This window comes from Akebia trifoliata, chromosome 8 (genome assembly GCF_017979445.1).
Source record: "Akebia trifoliata isolate Shusen 1 chromosome 8, ASM1797944v1, whole genome shotgun sequence".
NCBI classification, from domain to species: domain Eukaryota; kingdom Viridiplantae; phylum Streptophyta; class Magnoliopsida; order Ranunculales; family Lardizabalaceae; genus Akebia; species Akebia trifoliata.
The window spans coordinates 9,945,619-9,972,601 of NC_141382.1; the positions used below are offsets into that span (position 1 = coordinate 9,945,619).

Sequence of the window (26,983 nt, forward strand, 5' to 3'; positions counted from 1 at the left end):
AGTGAAAATATGCATAACGCCTCACACTCACACCTAGTTTCTGATTCTTGATGTTCCATTTGTGGATAAGTAAAATGTGTTTATTTTTTGTTTTTGTTTTTGTTTTTATTATTATTATTATTATTAATTTTGTTTTTTTTAGTTTACAGTTTCTTGCAATGAAATGGGTTATTTTATGCATTATATGGTTTTTCAGGCAGGAAGATACGGATATAGAACGTGAGGCTTCAAACTCAGAAATGTTTGATAAGTCGGTGCGAAAATCACCTGATGATGCATCTTTAATTGATTGGCATTTAGGATTTCATATTTTCCTGGTATGTTTGAATCCCTCTGTTGTAATGTCCCCATTATTCAATATATATAGAGCACTACTGTTTTAGATCTATGCTTATTGTCCATCTTACCTTCCCATGACTTTTATTTCTGAATGCTAAACTATTGTATTTCCTTATGGTTCCTCCTCGCCAATTCTGTTGATTCTCCATTCTTTCTTTTACTCTTTTGTTTGTTTTACAATAACACAGTAGTCTTTGCAATGTAAGGCATTGGATTATTTGATTGTTCAATCAATGCTACCTGACTTGCACACTGAACTTCAGTAGATCTTGACTATTCCTGTGAACTATTGTGCATTTCGTACCTATGATTAAACAGGCTTCTTTTAGTGGCTACCCTGTGAAGATAGTACCATTTGTAGAGGCCTCACTTTCTTCAGTTTTGATATCTTAATTAATAAGATTACTTTTGTAGTTGTGTTAACTGAATCAATATCAAGTCAAAGAGTTAATATCTTTATCAATTTTGATGGATCAGTAATGAAAGAAGCCCTTCTTTACTAATTGCTGCCATATTAATATAGCTTTGACATTTATTTACCAACTTGATGTATTCCAGTTTTCTTTTAATTCTCGGGGGATGAGCATAACAGACCACTTGAGTAATATTGGATTTCTCTTGTCTTCAAAGGCTTGGCCATGTTACCAAGTTTAGATGGAGTTCATTTCTTGTTTGGCTCTCAAATAGGAGTTCCACATTCCCACATCACTCATTAGCTAAATTTATTGTGTCTAAAAATAGAAAAAAAGAGAGATTATATTGCCACACCAACATTTTATTATAACACGCCAATCAATGACATCGCGTATGATGCACCAAATAAGGAATAGGTACATGCCAACTATCTCACCTCTTATTGCCTCTGTAAACATGGTCGCTAAATAATCCCAATGGGTTACATAAGGCAGATATGGAGGCATAGAGAGGGGATGAGGGAGAGAGTGGCCGTAGGGGGAAAGCATGGCATGAAACTCGATCAGAGGAATCTAAAGTCTCAAACCACTATTCAACAGCCAATCAAAGGTCAAACATTTGAGTAAAGCTTAAATGTGGCACCGTGTACTACTACATACCCGAGTTTTCCAGGGTAAAACTGATTGCTTTTTATTTTTGAGCTTTAACACAAGCAGCAACAGGAGAGTTTTTCTAGTTTGGATTGATGTACTGAGAGATCTAGTTCTACTTTTTCTAGTTCGGGTTACTTCATGCCCAGGTCTCATTGACCTTTTTTGGCATCCTCTTCTTCACCTTCATTTTGTTGTTGCTTTCCTTTGTGGCCTATTTTGTTGGGATTGTTTCTAGCATTACCAATCCTTGGCATCTTACATGCCCGCGTCTGAATCTCATCCTCCTCCAAACCTCTTTCTTACATTTATAGGGGGAAAAAAAAACTAGGACACAATCCATATGGTTTTTCTTCCTCTTTATCTCTTCTTTCTTCAATGCAACCCGAGAAAGTGAAGAAAATGTTCTGATCCTTCCCTCCCCCCCAACCCCCCAAACCCCTCATATTCTTGAAGAAGAAGAAAAGGATTGTGGGGATGAAAATGAAAGAATGTTTATCTTCACTCCCAGGATTCATATTGATTTTATGATTGGTGTGTTATAATAAAGAGTTGACATGGCAAAATTAGTTCTCTAGGAAAAGGAAATGCGTCGGCATAAATTTCTTGGAAATTTCCTGTAGGAGTCTGAAGGAAAAAAATCTTTCTTGAGAGTAATTCTTCAAAAAACATGTTTAAGATTCTTCCCAAGCTGCTGGCCCCCATCTCCCAACAGAATCTTGCTTTCCTCACATTCTGCCATAAATTCTCTTTTATTTTTCACTGTTTTGTGCGACTACACACGCCATCAAATTGATCAATTTTGTGTTATTTTTGGCTTTTGCATTAACTGTTGGTATTATAAAAAAAATGGTATAAACAAATCACTACACTAATTCAATCAACCAATGAAGCCTTATCCCAACTATTCAATCAAGTTACACAACTTCTGGACAAATTTGATTTAAAATATAGTACATAAAATAATTTGTAATACTCTGTTAAATTCAAGTATATATGCTTTTAAAATCTTCTTTTTTATAGGTACTTTAAAATATTATAAAATATAAAATTATGTTTCCCAGTCACTCCTGATTCCTGACTTCTTTGAAGTACCTCTTCCCCACAGTTCTTCAATCCTCATCTGTCCCTGCTTCATGGAACTAAGAATCCCACTATCATCGCGTAATGACATGGAGTATTCTTTCCTCCAGGGTAGCAACTTTTGTTCAACTCTTCAACAGATTATATACATAGAGCTCAAAAAAGAAAATTTTCTGTTCTCATGACAAATATTTTCTTGTCAAAGACATAGTTACTTATTAAGATCCAGAAAAATTATGCAGGACATGTTGCCAGAATATATCCATATGCGTGTCGCAGAATCAATTCTTTTTGCTGGTAAAGCAGTAAGGGTTCTACGAAATCCAAGTCCCGCTTTCAGATCTCAGGACGTGGTTTATCATCAGCAGATTTTGAGAGGGTCGCATAAAGCTCAAGGGTTTACTGGTCGCTTTGCTTTCCAGAAGGAGCCTACTGTTAAGATGAATGAAGAGGAATTACTGCCACAGTCAGAGGCTGACAAAATTGATACCATGCTTCAAGAGCTGAAGGTCTTGTTGTTTCTGCAGTTCTCTTTCTTGTAGATACACACTGTTTGAAGTACTATTTGTACTGCATTGTTTCTTTTATGCAGTTAAGTCGTGCTTAGTGTAGTTTCTCATGCTGATGTTTTATTCCGGTCGTGAAGACTAGATTTTCCTTTTCTTTAGCAAGGGCACCATATCTTACATTGACCAGTTGACTCTTCTCATGCAGGAATCGTCTGAGTTCCACAAGAGGTCATTTGAATGCGCTGTCGACTCTGTTCGTGCTATAGCTGCCAGTCATCTTTGGCAGGTAATATATGGGGAAAATTTATTCTTCAGTCATTTCATGCATGTATTTATAGCTTGCCTTATTTTTTTTGTACAGCTTGTGGTTGTCCGCGCTGACTTGAATGGCCACCTGAAAGCCCTTAAAGATTATTTTCTTTTAGCAAAAGGAGATTTTTTTCAGGTATATGGTTCATACTTCCTAAATTTTTGCTTTTGCCTTTTAAATTATGGCTTTTGATGTTCTATTCTAGAATAGGGATATATGCTGATCTCTGTGATACATGCACCTTTTTTTAACATGTATTATTTGCGCATTATCTTATTCACTTTCTTAAAAGTTATGTAAGTGGAAGTTCACCATAGAAGACAGAGGTATTATTCCATCACAGTAACCTATTATTATTATTTTTTTGGTCATTTGCGAGAAATGACTTGAACTTTCGTTGTGATTTGTTGTTGTTGTAGATTAAGAGTTTGAGAAGGAGAATAGAAGAAGATGTTAGAGAAACGTGGGAGGAGTCGAATTGACTCCAACCCTAACCACACAATGTATTATATATTATAGAAAATATGGGAGAAAATTCTTCTCACCTTGTTATTTTTGGATAGGCAAGGATACATGAATTAATAGGAGAGGATACCAACACAATTAGGTAACTCACTCCTTGATTCTAGGAAGTAAAAACAGAAACCAATTAAGCCATAAATCTTGGAGATTTGGATACTAAATATCCTCATCTCTTTATTTGGAAACTAACAAAATCTGCTAAATACAGAAATGCAATCTGAGATTTCTTCTAATTGCACATTCTAAATTCAATACTCCCCCTCAAGCTGGGCAATAAATGTCAATCATTCCCAGCTTGGAAAGAAGAACTTCAAAGTGATCTCGGTTGAGAGCCTTGGTGAGGATATCTGCGGTTTGGAGACTTGAAGGAGTATAGATCATCTTGATAACTCCCTGATCGATCTTTTCTTTGATGAAGTGTCGATCAATTTCAACATGTTTAGTTCTGTCATGGTGAACCGGATTTTTCGCAATACTGATAGCAGCCTGATTGTCACACAACATTTTTATTGGACTTTCAGCAGGAATTGTTAGTTCATCTAGGAGTCTTTTGAGCCACATTCCTTCACATATTCCATGAGCCATAGCTCTGAATTCAGCCTCGGCACTACTTCGAGCAACTACTGACTGCTTCTTGCTTCTCCATGTAACGAGGTTTCCCCACACATAGGAACAGTAGCCTGAGGTAGATCTTCGGTCAGTCAGGGATCCAGCCCAGTCTGCATCTGAGAAGATTTCCATGTTACGGTTTGTCCCCTTTTTGAAGAATAAACCTTTCCCTGGAGTCTTTTTGAGATATCTGAGAATTCTGTAAACAGCTTCAAGGTGCTCATTAGAGGGTTTGTTCATGACTTACCACACTAACAGGAAAACTGATATCTGGTCTTGTGTGGGACAGGTAAATCAGTTTACCTACTAGTCTTTGGTACCTTCCTTTGTCAACTAGAGCAGAGCTTTCCATTAAGCCACGTTTGTCAGAAGAGTCCATAGGTGTATCTGAAGGCTTACAACCGAGCATACCTATTTCTTTGAGTAAATCAAGCGTATACTTCCGTTGAGAAATAGAAATGCCTTTGCTGGAACGAGCCACTTCCATGCCAAGAAAATATCTTAGTGCACCAAGTTCCTTGATTTCAAATTCCTTTGCAAGAGTATTCTTTAAGTGTCTTATCTCTTCTTCATGATCACCTGTCAAGATAATATCATCTACATATACAATGAGGATCGTAAGTTTTCCTTCAAGAGATTTCTTGATGAATAAAGTGTGATCTGACTGGCCTTGAGTGTATCCATGCTTCTTGACCGCTATAGTAAATCTCTCAAACCAAGCCCTTGGTGACTGTTTAAGGCCATAAAGAGATTTTCGTAGTCTGCAAACACGGTTGGTATTGCTAAAGTCCTCAAAACCAGGAGGGATCTCCATGTAGACTTCATCTTCCAATTCTCCATTAAGGAATGCATTCTTGACGTCAAGTTGGTGTAGAGGCCAATCCAAATTGGCTGCCAAGGATAGAAGTACCCGCACTGTATTTAATTTCGCAACAGGAGCAAATGTTTCCTGATAATCAATCCCATAGGTTTGAGTGAATCCCTTGGCTACAAGTCTCGCCTTGTATCGATCAACACTTCCATCTGCCTTGTGCTTAACATTGAATATCCACTTGCATCCCACAGGTTGTTTGTTTTCGGGAATTTCTGTGAGTTCCCAAGTATCATTTTTCTCAAGAGCCCGAATCTCTTCATTAACTGCTTCCTTCCATTCAGGATGCTTTAGAGCCTCTTCTATGCAGCTAGGCACATCTATGCTGGACAGATTTGATGTAAAAACACGGTAGTAGGGAGACAGTTTCTCATATGTCACAAAGTTTGAGATCGGATGCTGAGTGCATGACCTAACACCTTTCCTTTGAGCAATAGGAATATCAAGGTCATTACTAGGATAAGAGTTTGTGTTACCTTGAGTAGAAGTGGATGGATTTGGAGCGGACGCTTGGTTCTGTTTAGGAAAAGTGAGTTGATCTACCTCCGTTTGAGCGGTGATCTGCTTTCTTGAATAAACAATCCCTTTAAATACCCTTGATTTTTCTTGTTGAGTCAGGGCCTGAGGACTGTGTGGAGTGGGTTCAGAATGAACGGATGGTTCAGGTGTTGGCTCAATTAGAATAGGTACATTTGGACGGGTGGTGGAGTTACTTGGAGTGGATGAACTTGAGCAGTTGGAAGGCACGAATGGGACATCCACATCTTGCCAAAACTGATATTCTTCTTGCACTACAGAATTCTCCCCCTGAATATGAGTTTTGGAGTAAAACGGCTGACTCTCAAAGAAGGTAACATCCATGGTGTTATAGAACTTTCGAGCAGTGGGAGAGTAACATTTGTAACCTTTTTGGTGAGGAGAATATCCAAGGAATAGACATTTTATGGCTTTGGGATCTAGTTTGCTTCTTTGATTTGGAGGTATGTGGACAAACGCTGAGCAACCAAAGACTTTTAGTGGCAAGGACGAGATGAGTCTGGATTGAGGATAGACTTGAGTGAGAACCTAGCATGGAGTTTGGAATTTCAAGACTCTAGAAGGCATACGATTTATGAGATAGGCAGCGGTAAGGACAGCTTCCCCCCAGAAATGTTTTGGGACATGACTTGTGAACATGACAGAACGAGCAACTTCTAACAGGTGTCGATTTTTCCTCTCGGCTATCCCATTTTGTTGTGGGGTGTTTATGCAGGAGCTCTGATGAACTATCCCATGCTCAAAGAGGTAATCCCCAAGAATAGAATGAAAATATTCCTTGGCATTGTCTATTCTGAAAATCTGAACTTTGGCTAGGAATTGAGTTTGGATCATTGAGTGAAAATTTTGAAAGATTGGTCCTGCCTCAGATTTTTATCTCATAAGGAATATCCAGGTAACTCTAGAATGATCATCAACAAAAGAGATAAACCATCGGCTTCTTGTAATATTATTGACTCGAGAGGGTCCCCAAATATCGCTATGTATAACTGAGAAAGGTTGTGATTCCTTGTATGGTTGAATTGGATAAGTATTTCGAGTATGTTTGGACAATTGAAAAATTTCACACTGGAAAGACTTCAAATTTTTATTACTAAATAAAGAAGGAAACAACTTTTCAAGATAAATGAAACTTGGGTGACCTAATCGAAAATGCCATAACATAATTGCACTTTCATAATTGGAAACTGAAACAGAGTTAGAATTTCTAACAGACTGACTCTCTCCACAATGAGCACTTAAAGATTGTTTTCCAAGTTGATTATAACTCTTTACGAGGTAGAGCCCTTCACTTTCCTTAGCATTGCCAATCGTCCTCCCCGAATCCAAGTCCTGAAATTCACAATGAGTGGGAAAGAATTTAGCAACACAATTCATATCTCTAGTAAGTTTGCTAATGGATAAAAGGTTATAGGTCAGATTAGGAACCAACAACACCGAATTTAAAACTAAATTCTTTGCGATGCTAATTTGCCCAATACCAGCCACAGTGGATAGGGAACCATCTGCTATTCTCACTTTGTATTTTTCAGAAATTGTGTTGCATTTTTGGAATAAAGAAGCATCTCCAGTCATGTGATCAGAAGCTCCAGAGTCAATAATCCATGAAGTTAGATTCTCAATTTTGGCTCCTAGAGCACTTAGGAATGTACCTTTTTGTGCTACTGAACCTGTGCTGATGATGGGTGTTACCGGGCTTGACTGAAGTTGGCTAAACATCTTCTGCAACATCTCAATCTGTTCTTTGCTGAACGGTGCAGTTTCGGTTGTTGGTTGGCCATTTGTAGTGGCAGCAAAACCACGGCCTTCTCTGTCCTGAGATGGTCTATTTGGTTTCCAATCTGCTGGCTTCCCATGAATTTTCCAGCATGTCTCTTTGGTATGTCCAGGCTTTCGACAGTGATCACACCAAGGCCTGCCTTTGCGGGTTCGATTGTCATTGATTGGATTTATTCCATGTCTTGCAAGAGCCGAACTTTCTGGAATATTTGCAACGTTTGGAGTGCTTTGATTTCCCATCATGATCTTCTTCCTGCTTTCTTCTCGATGCACTTCTGAAAAAGCTTCTCGGATTGAAGGCAAAGCCCTCATCCCGAACACTCTCCCCCTGATTTCATCAAGGTTTTTGTTTAGTCCAAGTAAGAATTTTGATACTCTCTCCTTCTCGACTATTTTTCTGTATTTGGCTGCATCTCCCGTGCAATCCCAGCCAAGTTCTTCGAAGACATCCAATTGTTGCCAAAAACGGGTAAGAGTATTATAGTATTGGGTGACGGAGAGATCACCTTGCCGCAAATCATGGAGGCTGCTTTTAATCTCCAGTAGTTCTGCCGTATTGTCGTTGTCAGAGTACGTTTCCTTCGCTGCATCCCAGACTTCTTTTGCGGTTCCATAGAACATGAAATTCTGCCCAATTTCATTGTCCATGGTATTAATCAACCACGACATTACCATGTTATTTTCAGATCTCCAGGTTCGAAATTTTGGGTCTTCCTTTCGTGGGGATACAGCAGTGCCTGTGAGATAGTCATTTTTCCCTTTTCCTGATATGAACATCATCACCGATTGAGCCCATTGAAGGTAATTATGTCCGTTCAGTTTGTGTCCAGTTATCGGAAATGTGAGACTTTCAGACCCGCCATGACCGCTGTGAGAAATCTGTTCAGGGCCAGAAGAGGCGTCGGAGGTGCTGCTCTTATCAATGGCCATACCGTATTTGACCATCATCAGAATTCTTAGAGGTTCAGAGGTTGCTCTGATACCATATAGAAAATATGGGAGAAAATTCTTCTCACCTTGTTATTTTTGGATAGGCAAGGATACATGAATTAATAGGAGAGGATACCAACACAATTAGGTAACTCACTCCTTGATTCTAGGAAGTAAAAACAGAAACCAATTAAGCCATAAATCTTGGAGATTTGGATACTAAATATCCTCATTTCTTTATTTGGAAACTAACAAAATCTGCTAAATACAGAAATGCAATCTGAGATTTCTTCTAATTGCACATTCTAAATTCAACATATATCATAACCAAATAACGAAAGAAAGAAAACCCCTAGTAATAATAACTTATTACTCCTAATACTGTCCCTCAAGCTGGAGAATATATATCATATAATCCCAACTTTTTACAAATATAATCAACCCTACTAGAACCCAATGACTTAGTAAACAAATCAACAAGTTGATCTTTAGACTTCAAATAGAGAGTAGCAATTTCACCATTCAAGAGTTTATCATGAACAAAGTGACAATCAACTTCAAGATGCTTCGTCCTCCCATGAAACACATGATTAGAAACTATGTGTATGGCTGTCTGGTTATCACAAAAGAGACTCATAGGTAATTCTATTGTAAAGCCTATCTCCTGAAGAAAGTGTCTCAACCAGGTTAGCTCACAAGACGTGTGTGACATAGCCCTGTACTCAGTCTCAACACTAAGTCTAGCAACAACTGTTTGTGTCTTGCTTTTCTATGTCATAAGATTACCACCCAAGAATGTACAATTCCATGTGGTGGATCTCCTATCTGAAGGAGAACTTGCAAGTCTGCATCTGTGTATCCTTCTATGCGAGTATGACCATTTGACTTGTATAACAAAGCATGTCCTAGGAAACCCTTCAAGTACCTAACAATACGTTGCAATGTTACCCAATGTGGTACTTTAGGAGCTTCCAGAAATTGACTGACAATACTCACAACAAATGAAATGTTCGGCTTAGTAATGGTGAGTAGTTCAACTTCCCAACAAGTCTTCTATACCTATTAGGATTAGCAAAAATATCTCCCTGATCAATAGTCAATTTCTATTTTGGATCCATGAGAGAATCCACAGGTTTAGACCCAAGTAAACCAGTCTTATCTAATAAATCTACGGTATATTTTCTTTGTGAGAGACTATTACCACCAGTTGAATGTGCAACCTCAATACTAAGAAAATATCTTAGTTTACCCAAGTCTTTAATATGAAACTTTTACTGTAAAAATGACTTGAACTTCTTAATCCAACATCATCACTGTCTATCAATACAATATCATCCACATATACAACTAGAAGAATATACTCACTAGTGGAGTGGGAATGAAAAACGAAGTGATTTGTCTGACATCTTGACATCCCAAACTCAAGAACCGCATTGTTGAATTTTCCATATCATACTCGTGGGGACCGTTTCAAACCATAGAGTGCCTTTCTAAACTTACATACTTTACCAACCCCCCAGCCCATAACATGCTCTTTTAACTCTTACCAACGATCAGATAATTGTGTGCCAATATTTTTATAGCAACCTGTGCACTGTGTTTATTATATACACTGTTCTTGAAATGCCAGTGTTTTCTTGAGGAGAGTCGCCAATTGATGCGTCTACCACCGCGCCACTCAACTGCTGAAGCTGATCTTATGGTTCCATTTCAGCTGGTAAGATTTCCAAAAATATAATTTCTAAATAAATTTATGTTCTTATTTATTTCCATGTTTGCTATTTTCATTATGCTACAATTGCGTTAGTTATTTCTATATAAGAAGAATACTAATTTGGTTTGGAAAATACTTGGGTTTTTTAACCTCTCAATCTTTTATCATTCAAAAGTTACTTTGGGTTAAAGAATTAGTGCCATGTTATGTTCTTGATTTCCCTTGCACCTCACTGGTAATCTAGACCTCGAGTTCCTGTGCATATGGAATCCTCAATGCTTTTGTAAACTCTGCACGTCCATTAGATATAAGACTCCAATAGTTTGAAGTCTTTTTCTTGTGTTGTATTATATCCATATCTCGTTGACGTGATAAATGCATATGTATATGTTATCACGATGTTCTATTTGTAATTTAATAATTTAAATGTGCCCCCCTGCATTGTTATCCATAGTACTAATGATTAAAAATCACAATTGTTCAAACTCTGCAATGCAGGCTGCGATAAAGACTGTAGGTGATGAAGACAAATACTTTTCAAGAGTATCCTTAAGGTTAGTTGGAGGCATCTAAATGAAGACTTTTTCTTTGATCAATCTCAATGGCCACTCTTACTATCTGGTTTGATTAGTATTCTTCTCTAGTGGTTCCTTTTGTAGTCATTCTTCAATTATTTTGCATAGTTTTACTAACAAGATTTGGTAAATAAATTCTATTAGAATCATGGTTGCATCCTCACAAGCAGATTTACCGAAGGTGAGAGCAAGTGGTGATGGAAGCTCAGGGGTTAGTTTACAAGGAAGCATTTCTTCAGAGCTGTCCCTTGATGGATGGGATGGTATTGCTCTTGAATATTCAGTTGATTGGCCCTTACAGTTGTTCTTTACCCAAGAAGTGCTCTCAAAGTAAGGCACCATAATCCACTTGTACATACCCTTCTTTATTCATTCCCACTGCTGGAAGCTAGTGCTACACTTAGAAAAATTTCCATCTAAAGATCCCTTTGAAAAATTGCTTTGGTGAAGGAATCACAATTGCAGAAGTGCTGTCCTCAATCTTCCATACATGTAAATTGTAAATTTGTTTCAGGTACCTCAGGGTTTTCCAGTATTTGCTCAGGCTGAAGCGAACACAGATGGAATTGGAGAAATCATGGGCTTCAGTAATGCATCAAGATCATACAGACTTCGCTAGTCGTCGCAATGATCGGATGAATAGCTCCATATCTCAGCAGCGTCGGCAACGATTTAGACCAATGTGGCATGTTAGAGAGCATATGGCATTCTTAATAAGAAACCTACAGTTTTATATCCAGGTCTCTTTTTAACTTTTAGAACCTCCCCCCCCCCCCCCCCCTCCCTTCCCTCTCTAAATAGTAAATACAACCAAGTAATGAAATAGCATTATTATTATTATTATTTTTTAATAGGTAAAAGATGATGTATTATTAAGAAAAAAAAAACAGATCGAGTTATCCAGCCCGAAACAACAGATCGAGGAAAAAAAAGAAGAAAACAAAGACCAACTTACCTACTTGGCTAAACCTCAAAGTTGCAAATCCTATCCCATCTTACCATGAAACACCTCTTAAAACTTTAAAAAGCTTCCCCCAGTAGAACAACAGAGCTAAGACCAAGTGCACTACCCTCGGTAAATGCTTGGTTAGGACAGGTGATATGGTTAGTTAGGACATGTAATAAGGTTAGTGGTTAGCATAAGAAGTACGGGCAATCGGGTTTGAACCTAGGACGTGGGAACAACCCTCCACATGTCTTACCACTTAGCTAAGGCCTAAGTGACACTTCTTTAGCATTATTTTTGGGTAAATACAATTTATTGATTAGGAAAATAAGGATACACAGGTGGTCAAGTAGGCCGACCCACATAATATCAAATACAGCACAACATAACAACATACAAGCTACACATGACTCTCAGAACTATTAGGACATACATGCTCCCCTCTAAAGAGAGTCTTTGAGAAAAAGTCCTTAACTCTAGAAAGAACTTGCACCAAAAGAATAGACAATAACCTCAAAAATAGAACTCTCCTTCCTTTGAAACACACGACATGACCAATCTTCTCCTTTCCTGAGCACCAACATAACAAAATGTGCCAAACTCTAGACAATCTTCTTTTTCTTGTGCCAACTTTGAAACACTGAAGCAACAAACCTAGGGAACGACCAAAAATATGAAATAGGGCGAGGAAATGGGACCAAATAACCGTATAAGAGGGACAATGAATGAAAAGGTGATCAATTGATTCTCCACCACTTTTGCAAAGATAACATGAAGTTAGCATAGGAAAAAATCCTAGATTTGTTGTTATCAATAGTCAGGCTACTAACCATATGAAAAAACAACTTTAGAAGGGACTCTCTGACCCCAGATGATAAACTTTGGAAAAAATTGGTTCCTTTACTCAAACTCAAAAAGATGATAGGAGTAGAATGATTTGGCAAAAATGTCCTATCGAGACTCCTAATGTACATTCTTTGATCCTTGACTGACATGTTAAAATAAACTGTCGAGATTCTGCTAATTAGGCATCCCAGTCTTTGAAGTTCCTTCTAAATTGCAAGTCTCAACAATCTACAATAGTAGACCTAGAGACATGCCAATGAAGCTTTAGATCAGAAGATATTTCTTAGAAGAAATAATGTAGAGATTTGGAAATTGATCTTTTAAAGGGGATGGTCCACACCAATAATCCTTCGAAAACTTACCTTATTGCCTCTCCCTACTTTATAAGAAACCCACTAGCAAAATTTTGGAAGCACTTTGGAAATTCCGTTCTAGGAACTTGAACTGCAATGAAGTTGTCATCACTACACTTTCCCAACCCATATTGCTTGACCTGTATTTCTCTTGAATGATCACCATCTAGAGTCTATTCACTTCCTCTTTGAACCTCCATAATATCTTGCCCAACAAGGCTATATTATGATATTTGGTCTTTAGATATCCAAACCTTCAAACTTCCTGGGACGAAGAACCTTCTTCTAGTTGATAAGATGGAATTTATTTGGGTCACCTTTATAATTCCAAAGAAAGTCCCTTTTTAGCCTACCCAAAATTTCCTCAACATATTTCAGAATGGTTACTAGGGACATAAAATAAATTATGATGCTTGCCAAGACGTTTTTAATAAATCTTGTTTTCCATGAGCCCAACATTTTTTCCCACTTGTCTGATCATAAGATTTCACATAGATTTGCTCTTGTAAGGAGCCCCAAGATAACTGCCTTGATGAGGCCCAACAAGTATTTTCAATTTATAAAATTTGTAGCTTTTTAACATGAAATCTTTTCATCACCCACTAACCTTTAACTACCAATATGTGTACCTGCAAATATAAATTCACTGGGATATTCAATTTTCTCAGTTATTTTTGCCCTTTTTACGAATATTACTTGACCTTCACTCTTATGTGTTTAGTTTTGTGAATGTGAGTTGGTATATGATTCAAAAAACAATAGAGTTGCTATTAACTCCTAAATGCTAAAAAACAGTGTATGAGTTATATTTCTTTTTTTTATTATCGGTAAGCATGTTTTTAATGAATCCAGTAACTCGGTGCTGATGGGATTTGAACCTAGGTCTCTAGTATCATCACCCAAAGAGTTACCAACTAAGCTAGTTGGCACTTGCATATGAGTTATATTTCTCATTATGAAGTCTAATGTCTTTTCAGGTGGATGTTATAGAATCTCAATGGAATGTTTTGCAAGCTCGTGTCCAAGATTCTCATGATTTCACTGAACTCGTTGGGTTTCACCAAGAGTAAGTAAATGGTTAGCTCTTGATTGTTATTAATTGGAACCTCCCCACCATATCTATCTATATTGTTTTCCCTACTGTTGGTCGATGGATGTATGGACCAATACTTGTTCTCGCTAGGTAGAGTGTTTCTCAAATGAATATTTTATTTGAAAAACAATCTTTATTATTGTGCCTTGGGCTATTTGACCTTGCGCTTTGGAACAAATATGAGAATGATGTCAATTCAAATTTTTATTTTTAATAGGCTTGTCCAATTCAAATATAGGAATTTAACATGCAAGAAAATGAGAAAAGTACATCAGCAATTAAAATAAGAATATTCTCAATAGCTATGTGATCTTGCTTATCATCATCATTGTCATCGTCATCATCATCATCATTAGAAATCTTGCTTATCAATACACTTTTTATTTGAGAAAACCTGTTGCTCCACCAAATTTTACTTGTAATACACCAGTTAATGAAATACACACTTCACACCAAAAAAGATTGAAGAGAAAACATCTCATTTGTGATATCTCTCTTAGGACGATCCAACATAAAAAAACTTGCATCTAGAGCACTTCTTATGCCAAATTGTCAAAAATGATCACAGGTGATGGTGGCTATAAACCTTATAGAACGCTACTGATGGGAATCCTAAAAAACCTTGGAAGATCTATTATAGAAGGAAGAAGACTAGCAAGCAAACATTGATGTGGCATGAAGATGGGTTTTGTAATGTTTATTGAATTTTTATGAGTTTGGTCTTTTTATAGCAGTCAAGGGTATTTTGGTCTTTTTACATTTTAGTTGTGATGGTCTAAAAATTATTTTATGTTTTTTGAGTCTTATTTTTTCCCTTTAAAGTTTCAAGGCTTTTGGTCTAGTCGTTAAAAAGTTATGGGTCTTTTTTGTCGTTTTTGGTCATTTTAGGAGTCAAGGACAAATTTGTAATTTTGCCTGTTAAGTATGGATGAGTTCTTATGAATAGTTTCTTTTGTTTGCTTTTTGGAGGTTATGAAATAAAATCTGATTTGTGGCTACCTAAGCAACCTTGATTAGTGATTCTCAAACCCTAGAACCTTGGTTACTTGGGGGATGGGGATCGGATACATCGAGCAAATCTTAAAGCTAAGTTTCATAATCTAGCTGCTAGGGAAGAAATCTGCTGGAAACAAAAGTCGAGAATTTGGTGGTTGAAGGAAGGGGATAGAAACACGACTTTTTTCCATCGTATTGCGAAACTAAATAGTCGGGTAAACTTCATTTCTAAGCTTAAAGTTAAAGGATCGTGGTGGGTGGGCGAGGAAGAGGTTTGTGAGGGGGTGGTGCAGTTCTACAGGAGTCTCTATTCGGAGGAGCATGTGGTGAGGCCTACCTTAGACTCCCTTCATTTTGATAACATATCCCTCGATCAGTGTAGATGGCTTGTGAGACCTTTTGAGGTAGAGGAAGTGTGGGAAGTGGTTAATGGTCTGGATAGTGATAAGGCTTCGGGACCGGATGGTTTCTCTTTAGGATTTTTTAAAGTGTGCTGGGGAACAGTGAGAGACGATGTGATGGCGACTATAGGGGATTTCTATAGGGAAGGATTCCTAGACTTGAGCTCGAATTGCACCTTCATTGCTTTGATCCCTAAGGTGTCAGGTACAAAAGACATAACAGATCGTAGACCGATTAGTTTGGTGAGTTCAGTTTATAAAATTATGTCGAAGGTTTTGGCATCTAGGTTGAAGGTAGTGCTTAGCAATGTCATTGGCCCGGTTCAAGGAGCGTTTGTGGCAGGGAGACAAATTCTGGATGGGGTTCTTATAGCAAATGAATGTATTGACTCGCGTAGGAAAGCTAAAATCCTCGGTTTAGTTTGCAAAATGGATTTAATGAAAGCCTAGATCGTGTGAACTAGAATCTGGTGCAGTATTTGCTAAGGAGAATGGGGTTTGGTAAAAGGTGGGTTGGATGGGTTATGAAGTGCATTTCTACTCCCACCTTCTCGATCTTGGTCAATGGTTCTCCTGCAGGTTATTTCAGAAGCTCTAGGGGCCTTCGTCAAGGAGACCCGCTGTCCCCTTTTTTGTTTGTGATAGTTATGGAGGCGTTGGGTAGGATGTTGTCCAAGGTGGTGGTAGAGGGAGAGCTCTCTGGTTTCTCTACCAAGGTGGGAGGGAATGTTATATCTCACCTCCAGTTTGCGGATGACACCTTAATTTTCTTGGATTACTCGCCCAGACAATTGAGTTTTTTGAGTGGTCTGCTAGGATGCTTCGAGGCGATTTCTGGAATTTCGGTCAATCTTCGTAAGAGTATGCTGTTTGGAGTAGGTGATGTGGTTGGGGTGGAGGAAGCAGTAGCTTTGCTAGGTTTTCAGATGGGAGTTTTGCCGTTCACGTACTTGGGGCTTCCTTTGGGTATGGGTTATAATAGCAAGGAAATTTGGGAGTTGAGTTCTCGAAAAGTTGAGAAAGAAATTGAGTTCATGGAAGGCCAAATTTTTATCCAAGGGGGGGGGGGGGAGATTACTCTCATTAAAAGTGTCTTGGCTAGTATTCCTATTTATACTTTTTCTCTGTTTTCTTTGCCTAGAAATGTGGAAGTGTAGCTGGTTAGAATTTGCAGGGATTTCTTATGGCATGGTAGAGGGAGAGAGAAAACACCATTGGGTGAGTTGGAGGAATTTATGCTTGCCTAAAGGAAATGGGGGCCTGGGGTTCTGTAATTTTGGTCATATGAACTCGGCTCTGTTGGAAAAATGGCTTTGGAGATTTTGGGAGGAGGAAGAGAGTCTTTGGAGGAAGGTTATTGCGGATAAATTTGGGGTGAATGATAATGGGTGGGAGAGTAGTCCGGCTAAAAGGGCGACGGGGTGCGAAAGGGTATCCTTAAAAGAAGTCTATCTAAAAAAAAACATAAAATATAAAGTGGGGAGGGGGACAAGGTGAGGTTTTGGGAAGATTGGTGGTGTGGTAATAGTCCCCTTAAGGACCTTTACCCAAATCTTTTTGCCTTGTTGTTGAAAAAGAACCAGGTCATTTCGTGCTTCAGAAGTTGGGATAATGGGGTGGCTAACTGGGATTTTGGGTTCAAGAGATCTTTTAATGATTGGGAGGGGGATAGCCTTGGGATGTTAACTTCTATGTTGGACGATGGTAGTATGGAGGTTTCCTTGGAAAATAAAAAAGTGGGGAGGTTTGAGGGACGGGAAATTTATGGTGTAGTCTCTGTATGATTGTATTGTTCCTAGTTTAGCTATGTCTTTTCCTTATACATTTGTTTAGGGTGGTAAGATTCCTCCAAAGATTTCGACTTTTCTTTGGATGGCAGCTTTGGGCAGACTTGCTACCATGGATCAATTGATCAGAAGAGGTTTTATTTCACTGAATTAGTGTTGTATGTGTAGATCTCAGGCGGAATCGGTGGACCACTTACTCATTCATTGCCGTGTGGCTTATCTTGTTTGGTCGCACTTCTTATCTTTGTTTGGGATTGTGGGTTGCTTTCCCAGATCTGTTAAGTCAATTCTAGAATCTTGGCTGTCGTGGGGAGGAGTTTTCTTGTCTTCTAAACGGACTCTCTGATTTCTGGTTCCATCTGCAATTTGTTGGGGGATTTTGAAACATCTTAATCAATGTATTTTTGAAGGGAAAAAGGTTTTCAAGGGAAGGATTAGTTCTGGTTGTTTTGGAGCTCTTGTTTTCTTAGAGTAAACTCTATAAAGAGTTTAAGGGGATCTTCTTTGAAGATTTTATTGTGAGATGGGACAAGGTTTGTTCCTTGTTGTGAAAGTCTCATGTTTTGTTTCTTTTGCTTGGTGTTCTTGTTTCTCTTGTTTCTTCTTCTTTATCTTGGGTTGGTCCACTCGACCCCCCTCTTTTCCCTTTATCAATAAATTCTTCTTTATCGATAAAAAAAAATAAAAATTCTAGGAACCTTAGAGTGATTCTCTCTATTTTCCCTTTCTCTATTATTGGTGAGGGACTTGTTGGCTGATTTGTTGCTAAATAAATCAGATTAACCAATTTTCATAGTCGGTTTTGCATCAATTGGTATTAGAGCAAGGTTGGCACTATGAGAACACGTACTAAGAGGACTTTTAGAGGGAGATTGATTGAGGCTCAACGAGAAGTGCTTCTCTTCAAGTTCGTTGAGAGGGTAGATGAACCTGAATTCCAAGTTAGAGAGATGTGAAGCCATCCAATTGGCCCATCTCTAATGAAGAAAGTAGTGTTGGAGGCTCACATAAGGAGCCAGAGATTGACATTTCAGTCAATAATGTCATTGGACAACGGGTTAACACAACAGCTATAGCACCTATGAGGGGCACACGTGCAAGGATTGCTACTCCGCAAGGCATTTTGGATAATGTGTTGCAAGGTATGCTTGAATAGTTCAAATCTAGACATTATGATCAACAAGATGACATTACTAAGAAAGTCAAAGTTGAAACATCTGATTTCAAAGGTGACATTAATCCTCAAGCCTTCTTAGATTGGCTTGCAGCCCTAGAAGAATATTTTGATTGGTATGATATGCCAGATGATAGGAGAGTTCGATTTGCTAGGATGAAGTTGGTGGGTTATGCTAAAGTGTGGTAGATAAATCTTGAGAAAAGACACCATAATATGAGAGGTCCTCCTATCACTAATTGGAACGATATGAAGACTTGTCTCAAGGAGAAATATTTACCATTGATTTTCAAGATGATCTTTATGAGGAAATGATCTCACTCCGCCAAGACAACTTATCTGTAGTGGAGTACATGCGGCGTTTTGATTAGTTAGCTATGGGTTGAGGGCTGAAATCAGAAAAGATATGACTACTTTAAGGGTTTATGATTTAGAAAATGCATTCCAAATGGCGTTGCGGATTGAGAAGACCCTAAGACAGCTTATGACAAGGCGGTTTGGAAATCAAACCAAAGAACCATTAACTCGTAAGACTTTTGATGGGGGAAATTTATCGAGGACAGCATTGCCTAATGCTAACACATTCAAGCTTGGTGGGTCTTGACCTTATGTAAGGGTTGATTTAAAAGGAAGGGGTATAGCTACAGATGCAAACAAGAAGGGTAACATTGAAGTTGGTTGTTTTAGGTGTGGAGGCAAATGTCATTATGCATTCCTATGTCCTTCCAGGAATTTGCGCATAGGAGTTGAGGAAGAGAAAGAAAATCAGTTGGAGGTGTAGAAGGACCAACCCTTTTGATAGCTGAATATATTGAGTCAGAAGTAGATGACAAGGGGGACAGCTCCTATGTTTGTGTCGTTCGACAAATCCTTGCAGTCCCAAAAGAAGAGATAAAGGAAGATTGGCTTCGTGCGACTATTTTTCACTCTATTTAAGAGTGGTGAGAAGTATTGCAAGCTTATTATTGACGGAGGGAGCAACATGAACGTGGTTTCACAATCTACAATTGAAAGATTTCAACTCACAGTCCAGCCCCACCCTCAGTTTTACAGGATTGGATGGGTAGATAAGTCGTTGATACTGGTAACTCAAAGAGCATTAATTACTATTTATTATGGTGCTTATGTTGACTCCATTTGGTGTGACGTTGTACCCATGTATGTTGCACATTCTTCTTGGTTGCTCATGGCTTTATGACAGATATGTGTATCATTGTGGCAATGAAAATACTTATTACTTTCTGTTTAATGGGAAACTAGTTGTTATGAAGCTCATGTCAACTGAAGAGCTTAAAATTCATAGTAAGAGTCCTAATAAGTCAATTGAATTGAAAAAGAAAGCACTCCATTTGCTTACTAAGAAGCAATTTGAGGCCGAAAGCAAGGAATCTGGAGTTGTATATGCTATAATATCCAAAGAAGTGAAAGAATCAATTGTTGCCCCACTTCAAGATATACCTCCAGAGGTTAACCAATTGCTGACTAACTTCTATGATGTTGCCCCAGAGGAGTTACCAAATGAGTTGCCTTGTGTGCAGGATGTTCATCATGCTATTGATCTTATAAGCGGTTACCATTAGGTTTATGTTAGACCAGGAGACGAATGGAAGACAACTTTCAAGATGAAGGATGGTCTATATGAGTGGCTTGTCATGCCTTTTAGCCTCATTAATTCGCCTAGTACTTTAATGCAAGTGATGACTCAAGTACTTCAGCCTTTTATTGGGCAATTCTTTATTGTTTATTTTGATGATATACTTATATATAGCCACTCCCATGATGAGCACATCACCCACCTTTGCCAAGTTATGAGAGTTCTACACCATGAAAAACTCTTCATAAACTTAAAGAAATGTGCTTTCATGACACCCAGTGTTATATTTCTTGGGTTTGTTGTACCATCAAAGGGTGTAGAAGCTGATCCTGGAAAGGTAAAAGCTATTCAAGAATGACTAATTCCTACTAACCTCCATGAAGTACGAAGTTTCCATGTCCTAGCTACTTTTTATAGGAAGTTCATAAGAAATTTCAGCAATATCATCACTCCTATCACTAATTCAATGAGGAAAGGACAGTTTAATTGGTCAGTGGAAGCAACTAAAGCTTTCGAGCTTATTAAAAAGATGACAAAATGCCGGTTTTGCAATTACCTGACTTGTCGAAGGTTTTTGAAGTTGCGTGTAATGCTTTAAATGTCAGGATTGGAGGTGTATTTATGCAAGATGGTCATCCTATTGCTTGTCACAGAGAAAAGCTAAATGAAGCAAAACATAAATTTTTCACTTATGATAAAGAACTCTATGCAGCGGTTTAGGTCCTTCGTCATTGGAGACACTATTTGGTGTCTAAGGAGTTTGTTTTGTATTCAAATCATCAAGATATCTGATATTTGAATTCACAAAAGAAGCTAAGCCATTGTCATGGGAAGTGGTTAGCATTTCTTCAAGAATACACTTTTATTCTCAAGCACAATGTTGGTGTTAAGTAAAAGGCAGCATATGCGCTTAGTTTAGTTGTTTATATTTTGCATTCTATGGCTATATGGGTGATAGAGTTCGATAAGCTGAAGCAAGATTATCATTCTTGCAAGGATTTGGGCATTGGGCTCTTTTGTACTCATATGTCATAAGGACAATTTGATCTTGTGAAAATTGGCCTTATTGGGCTCTTTTGTACTCATATGTCAGACAAATGCTTTCATGAACAAAAGATGGCTGGTGTTTTCCATCTGCTATAGGGTACTCTATTAAGTGGTCAAACAGAACTATAGCTACTTAATAGTCTTCTCTCTTACGGAAATGCTTGTTAGAAGCCCTAGGGTACATGGAAGTATTTTTTTCCGTAGTAAATTCACTTCTCCATTATTCTTTTAAAGGATCTTTTGATTTAAATTAAGCAATGGTGATGTATAATAATAATAATAATATATATATATCCCTCTCTATCCAAGGGATGGGAGGGCAGAGGCCCTTGGTTTGGTGTCCCCTCCGGTCAAGAATTGGGGCCTCACAATCACTAGCCAATATGCTTTTATCTCATGCCTTTCTTCGTTCATGGTTCGATATTCTGGTGTCCTAGGCGTAGAGGAACCACACCAATCCATCCCGAACTTGGTGGTTAAACTCTACTGCGGTGACGATACTGTAGGGGAGGTCCTGCGGAAAAATAGCTCGACGCCAGGATGATAAAAAGCTTAACGCCTCTCATTCTTATTACTTATTCAATATGAAAAAAAATGAAAAATGAAAAGGTCGTCTTATTCAAAACCCCAATTATGACATCCCTTCTCTCCCACTTCACACCTCGGAAGGCACCGTTCTTAATGATTTTCGTCTCTGTTCCCATCCAGCCTTTCATGTCTTGCAATAGATTCATCAAAACCATTCTTATCAACATTTTTTTTTTCTCGGCATCTTCGATTAGTTTGGTACTTACGCTTATGGACCAGTGAAATAGCTATGGTTTGATACATAATCAATTGTCCATCCCATTTTATAGACAGACGAACCGGTTCGATAATCAATATTCCTTTTAAGTATGGGTGTGCGTTCTGGGACTCTCCTTGGTGCTGTTTCATGCACCTTGTAACTGTGTTGGACTAAAGTCCTTGTTATTGTTACATGGGCTGCTGGTATCTTTCTTCTGATTGCTGATGATATGAACTATTCAGTTGTTGGTGATATTCTGAAAACTTAAATATTTGAGAACATTATCTGCAGATACTTGACAGCTTTGATTTCACAATCTTTCTTGGACATTGGGTCTGTCTCGAGGATACTAGACAGTATAATGAAACTTTGCCTGCAGTTCTGCTGGAACATTGACTGCGATAGCAGTCCAAATACATCTGAACTGGAGCATATAACTGAGGTATTGTCAGCTACTTTACCTCATTTGGTTAATTTTCAATGTCACCTGAAATGTCAATTTATTGGTGGGGTGTGGTAAGATATTTCCACAGGTCATCATCATGCTTGCCTTCCCCCAAATACTGGGCTATCTGACTACCTCCATCAATTTAAATTTCAGCTTCTCACCCTTTTAAAGCTTTAAACTTGCACCGAGCACACTTCATTAGTGCTGATGTTGGTCTTCTTTGTAGGTTCTCAAACAATCTTGATTGATCAACTTTTTTCTACATTATTTGTATGGGGTCTCTTTTGCAATTTTTTCTGATATTGGTTACGTTAATTATATGAATCACACCACAAGTCACATTAATTATTTATATTAACCTTTTCTTTATCCCTCCTTCCTACTATTTCATAGTGTGGCTTGTTGGTTTTATCCTGCAATAATTGGAGCAATTTTTTGCAAAATCAACTTTATTGTTGTGAATAGATAACAGACTACTTCTCCAATCTTAGTATTCAAGATCTTTTTAAACAGTTCAATTCAATAAACCAACAGTATTGAGTTTCTCCTGTGCATTTCTGAATCTCTATTGGAGTTACATCTGGAACCTAAAGCCTTTCCTATCTTCATTGTAGCCAATTCTTCTTTCACTTCTATAATATTCTATGATAATTTAAATTCCCCATCATCCATATAGAATTGCTATTTCATTCTAATTCGAAACTCCCTATGTGACCTTCATTTGACTCGACCTATCTTTAATTTCCTCATTCATTACCAAGACTATTTAGCTTCTGTTCTTTGTGCATATTAAATAATTTATGGCATTATAAATATAATTATATGTGCTTTGTTCCCGACAGATGTGTGTCAGAGTTTGTACTTTCAAATTGATGAGCCCACATAAGAAATATATGGACGTGTTAAGACCTAATTTGTACCTTTATGTTTTCTTCCAATACTAGGCATCCCAATGCTTGCATTGAATATTTTAGGTTTTAACTGATTTTCTGTGTGACTTATGGATGTGCTAATGTGTCACCCTAAAACTAAAAGAAAATAATAACTATGTCCTAGTCATTGTAGCAATTCATAAATACAAAAAAAAGGGTATTTAGTAGTGAAATTTCCAAAGATTTGGTTTTATACAAAAATTTTCTGTGGCATATTATTATTCATGGACAAAATGTGCATTGTTCTGATAAATTTGGGGGTCCAACTCAAAACTAATTTCTATGAGTGGAGAGGCCTAGGAGCTTATAAGGAGAGAGACAAGACAGTTTGTGTCAGATGTGGGGACTAAACTCAACATATTCATGTACTGTTCTCAAGTGATTCAAAAAATCACCTGTGAATTATCTCCGTCCAAAGGCATTAAGTCATATATGCTGAAATAACCAAAAGGTCCTTACCTTTGCCACATATCTTAGCAAAATTGGAATATAAAGCCTCTAAATCCACCTCAATTTTTACTGGAAAACTTTTTATGGAATTGGGCCATTTCATAAATTGCTAACATCTCAAAGGGCAGGGTTTTCATCAATGTCTCTTGTTAGCGATGTTGGCCCTTAGGAATTTACATGTTCATTTGACTGGGACAAATTACCCTAAAGAAGTATTTGCTTGTCTGGCCCCATTTCGATTCCAGATAATGGTTCAAGTGGGGTGCTATTCTTAGTTGCAGCCATGATCTTTCTTTTGCTTAATTGAAATTTAATCTTGTTTACTATTTTGCTGGCCTTTTCAGGAATTTAACAAGAAATCAAATTCTTTATACACCATACTGCGTAGTAGTAGGCTTGCTGGGAGTCAACGGGCACCTTTCTTGAGAATGTTCCTCTTACGTCTCAACTTCAATTCCTTTTTTGAGGTAATTTCATACCTAAGCACCTCGAGTTGCTTCGAATTTCAAATTTTATTTTATTTATTTTTCTATTTATTCTTACTGAATAAGTTACTGATATCAATCAACAGAGTACTGCTAGAGGAGTGCTGAATGTTGTGAGATCACGGCCAACCCATCCTGACTTGCATCAATGATAAGCATCGAGTGGGTGCATTTTTCAGGTCCCTGTGGCGAAATGCGAAATATTGTGGTGTAAGATGAATTAGGAATTGTGGCTTTGACACAAATATGTTTATATGATCAATGAAAGGCTGGTTTTCTTGACGGGCCTTCGATATATTCAGTGGCATCCCTGGTAAAAAAGCATGATGAACCATTCCCAGCACAGATAGGTGCTAATGCTAGAAGTGATAGACGTATGGGACTCCAAAAACGAGCCCCCTTAAACATTTTCCTTAGACAAGATACACAAGTTGTGGTATAGCAATTAGGAGGGGTTCTGTGTGAAAGTTGTGTGCCCATCAAGAAAATTGTTGTTCATGAACTGCAAATTTTCACTTCTTTGTTCATGGAGGTTTAAGTATGCCATTTTTTTTATGCACTATCTAAGTTCCACGATTCACGCATATCGTAAGAGACGGTATCAACTCTCAGATGATTAGTATTTTTTTATATTATATATATGGGTCAGGAACAGTAGACATCATGTTTTGTTTTTTATGGGCAAAATTTTTTGGAATGAGCTGATTTTTTTTTGTGAGGATGATCTCTATGGTCCTTGCAAAAAATCAGCCCATTCTGAAATTGCTAGTCCTAGTTTTCATGTTGAAGAATTGTGGACTGTTAGTTTGTAACCACTTTTCATAGGGTTATAAATTTTAGAATCGGCTGATTTTTTTGTGAAGATGATCTACTCAACATATGGATCATCCTCACAAAAAATCAGCTCATTTCGAAACTGATTTGCCATATTGGACAAAATGTTAGTCTACAGAACATTGCCCTATGTTATATATATATATATATGGGGATGATCTAGGGACATAAGTTAAAAAACAATCATTTTTCAAAATATGGGTTAGAAGTTTTGGATTGAGCTGATTTTTTTTGTGAGGATGATCTCTATGACAAGAAGATCATTCTCACAAAAAATCAGCCTTATCTAAAATTTCTAAATCCATCAAAAGTGATTTATAGATTATTATTAAAAAATCGACGGTCCACATTCTAAATCACTTTTGATGGGATTAGAAGGTTCAAACTGAGCTGATTTTATGTGAGGATGATCTTCCCATCATAAAGATCATCCTCACAAAAAATCATCTTAATATAAAATTTCTAACCCATATTTTGAAAAATGATTGTTTTTTACTTATATCCCTTGAACACTCCCCTATATATATATATATATATATATGGGTCCCGTTCAGCAACAAACATTTTGGCAAAACATTTTTCAAAACATGAGTTAGAGGTTTTGGAATAGGGCTAATTTTTGGTGATGATGATCTCTACAGTGAGGAGATCATCATCACCAAAAATCAGCCCATTCCAAAACTTATAACCCCATCTAAAATGGTTTACAAAAAAATGGATGGTACATGATTTTTCAACTTGTAAACTGGGGCTAGAAGTTTTGAAATGGGCTGATTTTTGGTGAGGATGATCTCTTCACCGTAGAGATCATCCTCACCAAAAATCAGTCCATTCCAAAACCTCTAACCCATGTTTTGAAAAATGTTTTGCCAAAATATTTGTTGCTGAACGGGACCAATATATATATATATATATATATATATGGGAAATGTTCAGCACCTTTAGTCTTACCACACACTTTAACAAACGCTTTTTGTCCTACATGGGTTAGAAGTTTTGAAATGGGCTGATTTTTGGTGAGGATGATCTCTATGATTAGAAGATCATCCTCCCCAAAAATCAGCCCATTCCGAAATGTTTAGCCCCATGTTTATAAGTTGAAAAATTGTGGACCGTCCAATTTTTGTAAACCATTTTTGATGGGGTTAGAAGTTTTGGAATGAGCTGATTTTTGGTGAGAATGATCTCCTCACCATAGAGATCATCCTCACCAAAAATCAGCCCATTCCAAAATTTCTAACCCATGTAGGACAAAACACGTTTGTTAAAGTGTGTGGTAAAGTTTAGGATGCTGAACGAACCCTATATATATATATATATATATATATATATATATATATATATATATATATATATATATAAATTAAAAGTGAAAAGTGGGTGGTGGTGGCGGTGGTTAAGATGGCCAACTCAAAAAAAGAGGTACAAAAGAAAAAAGAAAAGGGATCAAGAGATCCCCAAATGATTACAAATCCACTCCCACCCCGCTAAGAAATCATAAAAAAAGAGTCCTTTGTAACTTCAATAAAAACTGAGCTCCAATGAAATAAAAGTCCACAACGTATTGATGATGATCTCATGGCGTGTTGCTCCTTATCCTCAAAAGCCTAGCTTTCTTTGTATGCTACAGCCCCTAGCGTTACTTTCACGCCACACCCCCAACATAAGGGGGGACTCCATAACATCCGCTAAAGCCGACTCTCATAATTGGTCTTTTGAACTTTTATCCATATAATAAAATCAATTTTTTAATAATTCAATATAAAAATAAAATTTTCTGACTATTTACTAATCCACTTTATTATATAAATATATTTTTATATATAGGTCCCATTCAACAGTCAACGTTAGGGAGCCAACACCCTTGTCCTAAAAAAAAATCAGCCTATTCTGAAACTTCTAACCCCATCAAAAATATTTTACAATTTAACCATAAAAATCGACAGTCCACAACTTTAAATCATTAAA

General features: G+C 37.5%; 1 protein-coding gene across 1 annotated transcript in view; it reads left to right on the forward strand.

Moving 5' to 3' along the window:
• The window catches only part of GCP4 (GAMMA-TUBULIN COMPLEX PROTEIN 4), a 29,054-nt gene extending 3,863 nt beyond the window's left edge, over positions 1-25,191 (forward strand). The window contains exons 5-16 of the mRNA XM_086449760.1: positions 197-317; positions 2,729-2,995; positions 3,201-3,281; positions 3,357-3,440; positions 10,184-10,270; positions 10,766-10,821; positions 10,987-11,172; positions 11,357-11,582; positions 13,965-14,053; positions 22,158-22,308; positions 24,041-24,163; positions 24,268-25,191. Of these exons, the coding sequence (XP_086305886.1) occupies positions 197-317; positions 2,729-2,995; positions 3,201-3,281; positions 3,357-3,440; positions 10,184-10,270; positions 10,766-10,821; positions 10,987-11,172; positions 11,357-11,582; positions 13,965-14,053; positions 22,158-22,308; positions 24,041-24,163; positions 24,268-24,333 (1,537 nt within the window). The 3' untranslated portion in view covers positions 24,334-25,191. The remainder of the gene's footprint in view (positions 1-196; positions 318-2,728; positions 2,996-3,200; positions 3,282-3,356; positions 3,441-10,183; positions 10,271-10,765; positions 10,822-10,986; positions 11,173-11,356; positions 11,583-13,964; positions 14,054-22,157; positions 22,309-24,040; positions 24,164-24,267) is intronic.
• Positions 25,192-26,983: the final 1,792 nt, after the last annotated feature.